The 9,629-nt window shown below is 39.5% G+C and overlaps 1 protein-coding gene across 1 annotated transcript; it reads right to left on the bottom strand.

Annotated features, from left to right (window-relative positions):
* Positions 1–1,727: 1,727 nt before the first annotated feature.
* On the bottom strand, positions 1,728–9,402 carry LOC147752067 (uncharacterized). The gene is made up of 3 exons (XM_086972674.1): positions 5,692–9,402; positions 4,010–4,712; positions 1,728–2,107 (listed from the first exon to the last, which is right to left on the bottom strand). Exon 1 carries the CDS (start codon positions 8,950–8,952, stop codon positions 7,873–7,875), a length of 1,080 nt encoding a protein of 359 aa, XP_086828800.1. The 5' UTR covers positions 8,953–9,402; the 3' UTR covers positions 1,728–2,107; positions 4,010–4,712; positions 5,692–7,872.
* Positions 9,403–9,629: the final 227 nt, after the last annotated feature.

The following is a 9,629-nucleotide window of genomic DNA, read 5'->3' on the forward strand; positions in this document are numbered from 1 at the left end:
CGTTCGTCTCTTTCGTCAAGATTACGAGGACTCACAGGCTTAACTTGGATTTACACTTGGCTGGTATAAAACTGCTGAAGGATGATTTGAAAATCTTAAACGACATATTTTGCAGTGCAGCAAGTACTTAAACTAGCGGACATGTGTTATACTAAGGGATACGTTTATGCAAATAGCTTATCCGATATTGCGTTTTGTAAGTTAGTCTTCTCAAAGTCATTATAATATTCTACCTAACAAGGCTTACTGTGAAACATATCTAATAATATTGTACTATATCAACTTCCACTCGCAAATCTAATGCGTAACATTTACTTTAATCTCGCATACTGTGTTAAGATTATGGCTAAATTAATATAATAATAAACATTAATGATGAGTAATTTACATAAGTAACTTTCCTCAGTATCTCAGTTTCGCTATCGTGGCGACACTCGTGCTTGATGAGTGTCGAATCGCTTATCAGCTCATGGGTGGTTCCAGGCGATAATTGTTTCTATATAGTTAATGATAAATCAACGGCCTGTGTCAATGGGAGGACATCACTGCTTTCGTCTGCCATTTCTGAGGGAGACCGTTAACGGTTCAAGTTATCGTCCATACCGAATGAAGACATTTTAGCTATATACATGTTTCCTGTTTGTATATATATATATATATATATATATACATATAGCTATATACATGTTTATATATCCTGTACAATGGGTAAGAGAACAAAAATTCTATAGCTGTACGAGGATTTGCTACGTCATTAGAATAGTTTTACAATGAAGTAGAAGTTGAAGAATCCTTACTGCAAGTTATCACCGATTACGACAACATGGTATATCAGCGGCATATTTTCGTCTGTGCGCACTCTATTCATTAACTTCTTCATTCATAGATTTTCTTCTGTATGAGGTGAAACCATGCATATATCATGCGGTAAGCTGCGAGAGTTAGAGAATTTAAATACGTGGTCTTATACTGGCTGTTCTCGAGTCGGGAATGAATACGCATAAATGGTAAGTAATGTCTAGGGAACAGTAATGAGTTTACAGTGACACAAAGCACACCTACATTAGGCAGCGATTAACGTATCTCTGAGCGCTTTTGTATGGTGCTACTTCAAGGAAGCAGGTGATTTTCTTGTCTAGTGTTTGTTTGCCTCTATGCGGTGGCATCCATAAGGGGGGTTCATTTCTTTTTGTTTTTTTCGGTTTTTTTTTTTTTATCGAACGAGACAGTAGCGAAGTAAGCAGTGCTCTATAAATAAAGGTCGTGATCACATTCGTTTTGGGACAAAAGTGAATTTTCCACCTACGATACGCATTGTAAACCAAACGATGACCAGCGCCATGAGCGGCACTGCTATGAACGACATGGATATAAATGAACTTGACCACACTAATAGACAACATCATCTCGTGAGGATAGCGGCAATACAAGGTGTCCTCCTCACGCCTGTTCAAAGGAAAAAAGCTTACGATAGTTTTGTACGGGAGACAGGTTCTTCACGCTCTTTGCGAAGGTGAGAACTAACGATAAAGTGACACTTCGTATGCCAACCTCGATACTATAGTAACTGCTTAAGTGTAGTATCGAAGTTGGCATACGAACATCTATCAACGATCTAAATGTTTACTGTGATTAAGAAAAAATGTAATAATATTAATACGACAGCGGGACCAACTGCGGTAAAAGTATTCTTAGTTTAGGTTAGCATCGACAACAATTGACACAAATACCGTTTTGCGTACGATTTCGAGTGTTTATTCCTCTGTTACAATTTAAGCAGTTTTATAACACCAACAAAATGAAGGGGACCGAGATAGATCAGGTTTTCATCACAGGTTTACTGTCTCTGTTAGAAGCAGCGGCATGATACAGCTTGCAGGATATAACGCTTAGAATAAAAGTGGAACATATAGCTTGCTCTATTTCAGATACTAGAGTCTTAAATCAGAGATTATCCTAATTACTGATCATAAAAATCGTTGAATTACTTTTTGTCCTTTAATTGACTCGTTCAACGATTTCTCATTACGGGATATGGGATTACGGCAATAACGGGCACGGCGACACTGAATCTCAGCTTCATCTTCACGAAGAGGCTATTAGCCACCTTGAAATTACCGATGATGCACACTGTCAGCATTTTTTAATAGGTAAGTCTCCCGCTCCCCAAAAATCGAAAATAGTTGCTGGTGTGGTTAATTACCTCTAATATTATAGCGATAATAATATAGACTTATATAGTGGTAAAGGGGCCGATATCGTTGTTACTGTTTTTGAATACACGTGAAATGTTATACCTAGATATAGCGCTAGCTAATGCTTCCGTACCTACCTCGTGGTTACTATATGTAAAGTTTTCGCAATGATACATTTTAGAAGTGCCCACGCAAAATAACCTTTGCCAATGTATTAAATAGGTTGAAACATATTTTCTAAAATTCTTGATCTTACCAAAAAGCAACAAGATAATTGACGTCTCTCGTTCGCTTGGTGTCTCTAATTATCTTGAATAATTTCCACTGTTAATTTATGACTCTGTCAGACACTGTCCCGTCGAAGGTTAACTTATACGTTCATTGTTCCATGATTTTTTAAGCGTAAATATTAAACAAACATTTTACGAAGGGAAAGCCAGTCAGTATGGACCTTACCTATCAATACTTTGACATATGTCCTTAGGAATCTCGAAAAAAACAACACGAAATGATAATGAAAATTGGAATCATGTACTTCAACCCTTCAAATTGAGCTACACAGATATTTTTATGAGTCTAGATATGCCCTCTTAAGCTGAATGATTACTGTATAAGGCTGATGTGGATCACCACGGGTTATCATTAAGATGTATTTATCCAATATAAATACACCGCATTGTCTTTTTTTAATTTTTTTTAATATTTTTTTTATTTTTAACATTTTTCGAATCTTTTCGCTTTTATCGATTGATAAAAATTGTAAAGGTAATCGTTTCATCCTACTATATATTTAAATTGTTAAAATAGATATTTCCCTGTGTTGTACTGAAGACTTTTTTGATAAAAACGAGTACAGCTGTTATATCTTTATGTTGCTTGTTGAGCTGATAACGCTTAGTGCTCAGTACTCTTTGTTGATAGTGTATAATTTCTACCTAGGTCGGTAACCTATTCTATTTGCGTGTTGACATATTTATTCTTTTTATTTTGAAACGCGAACCAAATTTCTAGGCTCTCTGATATGAGGGAGCGCTATACACTGCTGGTTTAATGGCCGCTTGCTGTTCTTCAAGTCGTCCAAAAGACTGGAAACCGCCTTTGCATTATCACTGTGGTCGTCGGCGCCTTGACAAGCGGCCTCAACGTTCACGAAACTGACAAAATCAATAAACTAGCGTTGTATATGATTTTAACCGAAAATGATCTGGAGCCGTTTTTTTTTTTGTTTGGTTCGAAACAGAAATTTCCAATGCATATTTACTTATTTTAGCGAGTTTTTGAAAACTACTTAAGCTACAGCGACCAAAATAAATAGTCCCATACCATCATATATCATAAAATCGAACAAGTCTGTCATAGACACATCAGTAAAAAACAAAAATAGTACATTATTAAGCGTACACAATTTATAATTGTTATGTACCAACGTTTGGCTTGTCTGCCTTTGGGAAAGCACGTGTACCCCGTGATGCGTACATACCATCTGAGTTCCAGTTTAGGTGCTTGCCAATCGTAACCAGACTATTTTCAAGTCCAACTACAAAAAATGCGTTGTTATGGCTATTAACTGATTAATACTGGGCCTAAACGTTTTCAAATCAGCATAAGGTAACCCTAGGCTACTAGAACTAACAGCAGCTACTTTTCCAGGAGTAGCCAACTAAACGAGTCCCGAAGATGTCCTCCTAACAACAAAATCCAGCCCAACTAGCTACTGATCCATAATATTTGGTAATAAGTACACTGGATAATAATCTAAATTTAATTAATTTCATCTGTTTTAGCGCCAGCACTAGCTTGAAAGCTCACCGTACATTTTTCCAGTTCATTGTGTCGAACATCAACATCGACGGCGGTAAATTCGTTAGAACTAGCCGTTTCGGATATTTGAGTCCTTTACGCCATCTTCGCAGTAACATCTGTTATTACGGGCGCCGTGACGCTTGCTGGTCCTTTCGTCGCTGATCTTCAGCAGGTTCGAAGTGAACTTCAGCCATCAGTAACCCCATCTAGGAGCCGTTTTGACTGGATCGTTTGTCTGCCTTTGTCTTGATTAATATCATTATCGAGTCGTGCACGTCGCAAAAATTAAGCTTGTGTTTTGTACACGATCCCGTTTGAGTGTGCCCTCGTAAACAACATCTCACTTAGTCGCCCTCTTCCGGGGAACGTACGCAGTCGCTTGTATTGTCGTCATTGTCTTGTCATTCTGGGTCGACAAGCATTAACACGGCACTGATGGTGTCACAGTCAGGTGCCGGTTCCTTGGAATTGGCCTTGCATCATTGTGCAGCATTTCGTATCTTTGGGCTGTCCAGTGCGCTCAACGTCTCGTTGAGCAACAACGTGCGCAACACGTCTACTCGTCTCTGATGTTTAGCTTATGGCGTTGTGCTTAGGCTGTATATGATATAATCATGGGTGTAGCACTCGATAATTGCGATTCCAGTAGTTCTGATTGGCCTGATTTCAACCCAGACCATCGTCTGAACCGCGATGTTAACTAAAGATGCAGACCTATTTTCGATAGAGAGATGCGGAGAGCTCTAATTAAGGATGCTGGTAGCTCAAGTAACAAAAGATAAAATACACAAATTCATGTAGGAAGAAAGCATCCAAAAAACATCCACAGTTCTTATTGGGTGATGCTGAAACATTTTATCAACTAAGTTACAATGTAAAATTACAAAAAATAATAATCTCCTTTAATTATCATTAAATTAATTCTTAGATAATCAAGCTAATACAGCCTTTAAAACAAAGTAAATTTTAGAAAACCGTTACTCTTCTTGATTTGTTAGGAACAGAATTTGAAACAATGCAAGCAAACAAGAAATATCACCAGAATGAACATGAGAAGGCATTATTAAAGAAAGCAATTTTCAAGCTCTATAAAAAAAAAAACAAAAAAAAAAAACAGTTGGCTTAACGAACACGATATACACAAACATAGCCATTCACAATAGATCCTTATAAGTGTATGTTTTAAAATTTTATCAGTATTATACCTAACCACACGGGTTATTGGTTGCCCCATCTGGACTAGCTCGATACTTATATATGCCATGCATACGATCTGTCATTTAATAAATAATAAAATAATATTAACCATTTGTTTACGATATGGTCGTAATAAATAAGATAATTTACATAAATAAATTATTATTTTTGCAATAAATTTGAGCAATTCTGCTCCGTTTTCACACAAGAAATTTATTAGCTAACCGAAGCGTGGACGATCCGGGTTTGCACCCAGCTTTTTTCCCGTACTACTTTAATTATTTTTGACCTATCGATTTTTTGCAGCTGACAATTTATATTTAAATAGTATATGTAGAAGCAGCCATAAATACGTTGAAATATCGGCTATAATTTAGGAAATTGCTAAAACCTATCCTAGTCGTATATAATAGCCATATTCAAAGTGAGAAAAGTCCTCATTATTCCTAACGCCAACCTTTATGTCAAATTAATGTTGTAACTGATTCGCCCTTACCTCAGGGGGACAGAGAACACCCAATCCAATACACAGGGTCAAAATTCATAAGATGAGTGATAATATTTCGTTTGTGCCAAAGATCCTGCAATTTGTGTACAAAGTTTAGCATGTATGGTATTCGTTCACTGGATTTTTTGTGGGAGATAAATTTTAGCAATATTCTTTTCATTCGGTATACAGAGATAGTAGTTTTAGAATAGCCAAAATCTCTGAGTATAGTTTTAGATTTATGACATAAGCGTAATTACTATCTGATCGTACAGGTAGGTCAGTGTCCTCGAAAAATTCGCTAAAAAGAAACATTGAAGTACTGTATATTTGATCTTGACAGTCTAAGATTATTTAATGGAGTCCGTTTTCGACAAAGCCTATTGCCTTCTACATACGATTTAGCTCTATTCTAATTAATCCTGCACACGTCAACTAGAGCAACGATACCCCATTAAATCCACTTATCTCACGCCAAGTTGGCGTGTAGTATCGAAAAGAGGTCGCGAGCCTAAATTGCCAGTCTTGGATATCGTCGGCATAATAGTTAGTCCGCAGAGAGAATCTGAGAGAAGGTCCACAGCTAATAAAATTCTCTCGGATGAGCTACGAAGATCTGGTAGGAAAAGCGTTGTCAATCCAGCAAAGTTTACAAAACCTGCCCGTCTCGTTTGTCTTATACAGTCAATGTTTACGTAACCCCCTTTCCTACTACAAAGTATTGCTAAAATGTGCTTTAAATGTTACTATGTCTACTATCTTTGCTTTGTTACATAGTGAATATTGTGCAGCAAAAGTCTACCTTCGAAGTTATCGTTTGTGATAAAAACCTGCAGCTTGGGCTATCAGATCTCAGTACCAGATTACCAGTCTTCTATATGAAACGATATATCAGATAGAAGAGTCCTGCTGTTCATGCGCCTTTTCAGCCCTTTCAGATATTTCGAGCATGCGTTGGTTCGCTACATTTATAAAGAACCATGCTATAGACAAAACCTTGGTCTTCTTTAAAACCAGGAGTAATTAGTTTTTAGTGGTAACGATGTGCCGCTGAAAGGACAGACTTCGGTGTGATGTAATAGCAGAGAAGCACTCGTCCCTATGATGCAGTGGTAACGTGCGTGTTTCGCAATTAAACTTAGAAACACGTGAATTGATTCAGATCCGGAACAAAACATCAGGCTCATTCATTTGGGGCTGGAAGCGCTGTCCAATTGCAGTATCAGACATGAAAATTGAAAATGTTTGTTCGGTATTAGGCAAGCGGCAGGTACCCGTTCATTAGGTCGGGCCGTGCTTGCGCAGATATTTGCGTCACTGTTTCTTCATTAAGCGACAGCTGCTCCATATGATTTATGCTTACGAGCCTTTGTAGAATAATACAGAGAGCGAACTGACACCTAAGAAAAAATTCCTACACGGTTCCATTACATTCTTCAGGGCTAGATATCCCTCGATATTGACAGTCGTTGCACTGGACAGCCGAGAGTGATGATACGTAGCTCCGAAGCGAGAACGCTAGCGGTTCAATGCACTTCGTTTGTAATTGTAAAAAGTACGTTTACGCACTCCAAAGTGGTAAGCCGTAAGAATGGACCGCTGACATTGAAGTTACCGCTCATTTCAAAGCTACCGTTGCCAATTATGACTTAATGAAAAGTATATTTTCAACTTCTTAGATTTTAAGCCTGAATCCTCAACTTAGTTGTTTCATATCCAAGAAAAGGGTCTTCTCATCAACGCATACGGAATCAGCTAATTAAATGTAAGACCTTGAAAATTGAGTTCATCTGCTGTAAAGCAGTACCTTATAGACATGCGCGTGCTAGGGAAAACAAAAACCAGATACCACAAGACAAGCATATTCAAAAAAGGAAACTCGCGTAGGGTAAATGCATGTAACTATATATTAGCATGAAATGCTTCAGGACCCATGTTTCGGTTTAATATTTATGTACAAGCCAGTCTGTTCTCCGACTCTTTAGCACGCGTTTGTCCGTTCTAAATGGCAGCTAATCTCGCGAGACCTTGTCCGCAGTATGGACTTTATCTTGCACATAGTTAAAATTACATTTCTAATATAAAACTCATGCGCATTTGCGTACATTTACACGAACTTGCCTTCACTTATAATCAACATACGTAAGCTAACTAGTGCTCATTATTCACTTCCAATAGTTTGACCTCACACTATATCTCCCTCTTTCGATTAAGGTAAGGAAATTTGTTAAACAAATGCGTGATGTTTTCCAGGAGCACAAGAGCGTCTGTATCTTCATCACGTCCAAATACATAGTGCGCGTCTGAAAGGTCCTGCATACCTGATGGGGTCAGGGCAAGGCCGGCGGTCAAGTCTACCTCAATAACCTCATACACGAGTCCATTGATAGCATCCATCGTATAAAGGGTTCGTGGACGACCGGGTGGCGGTGGGGGAGGTTTCTCTTCCGACTCTAGCAGATCTCTTGGAACGGTGTCTGCCGTCTCACATTTTTGCTGGGTTTTAATTAGAGGATTATTCGGTGAACCGATCTGAGGTAGTCCCATCGATCCCAACGATCCACCAACCGACCTTACCTTATTTTCGGAAGATGGCGTTATGCTTTTCCGTCGATCCTTCACTGCATCTTGGTCCGCCAGCATCTCGGACTGACGTCGGGCATCAACCATTAAAGCAAGTTCTCGCGCCCACATGCGATTCGCGCAGAACTGTATCGGATCTTTCGAACGGGTGAGTCGGCTACCAGCTGGATACTCTTCGCGAAGCGATTCAAGCAGCCTCCTTTGACGTTCTTGCTGAATTGCCAACAACAGGTCGCGGAGGCGAAGAATTTCAACTTCGATGCCGCGTTCTCTGACGACCAGTTCAGTCTCAGACAGCGTACCGAGCTCTTCGGCTGAAAATCTTCTCGAATCAATAGGCTCCACGGTCGCACTGCTGTGCTCGCTAAACGACGGAGCTTGATTTTCAACGTCTGAAGAAGTTCGAGTTGCCGGTTGTTGAAGAAGCTCAACCGGGGAGCTTGGAAGGTCTTGCGTCTGAACTGAGCTAAAGGTCGACTGTGCGTTGAGCGAATGAGAAGGTCCTGACCGAGAATAATTTTCGATTTCTTCGTTGGGTTTGCTTTGGTCGTCGGCGGGTGATTTGGCTAGTAATTCGTAACTCGACGAGGCAGAATCCCACGGTGAGAAGTCCGATGAAGACCGACTTGGAGATTCAGAGATTTCTCCCTCCTCGGGGATTTCGCCGTCTTTTATAAGACTACACATCGAACGAGACCCACTCTTCTTATCAACACCCAATGAGTCGCTAGTTATCTAAGAACCGGCCCCGCCGGTCACTCTCGGCCATAAATTCGAGTTAAACAATAGCACCACAATCGGGACATATCGCTACGAAGTCTCGACGATTTTCGAAGATACGTTTGTGTATGCTGAATAGAACTCCATAGGCAGTAAACGCGTCTCATATAATAATGGTAATCATAATTAACACACTTTTGTTAGACACTGCTGGCGTAACGTTGAAACTAAACTTGGAACGGTCAAGTAAGCAAGAAGGGACCCATTAGCCCATCGAACCTCCATCCATCCACTGCAACGCATTGACTTTAAGAGACGCTCGTCTCGAATTTCGAACGTAGTTAGCTTAGTTTCATCAGCTTTGGTGGTACCGCTTCTGTAGCGTCAATGGCCTTTCTCTCTAACACAACAATGGGTGAGAAGGTTTGTAGAATGGTTCAGTTTCTCTCTACATTTATCAGCTGCCTCCTTTAAACATGCAGATTTTAGCGTCTCGATGGTTACAACTGCGAGTCAAGACTTTGTGTGATAACTGAGTTTATTAGAAGGCGTCCCATAGCCTGAGAATGGTGACGCACTGTCCTCGTTAGTAGGGTAAGAGACAAATACAGACTGACAAGTTGGGGACAGGTGAAAAAAGAGGA

The sequence above is a fragment of the Varroa jacobsoni genome, unplaced genomic scaffold (genome assembly GCF_002532875.2).
Source record: "Varroa jacobsoni isolate VJ856 unplaced genomic scaffold, vjacob_1.0 contig00172, whole genome shotgun sequence".
Lineage (NCBI taxonomy): Eukaryota > Metazoa > Arthropoda > Arachnida > Mesostigmata > Varroidae > Varroa > Varroa jacobsoni.

What these genes read in the sequence shown, in the direction of transcription:
- LOC147752067 (XM_086972674.1), bottom strand. Translation starts at nt 8,952, where the DNA reads ATGTGTAGTCTTATAAAAGACGGCGAAATCCCCGAGGAGGGAGAAATC.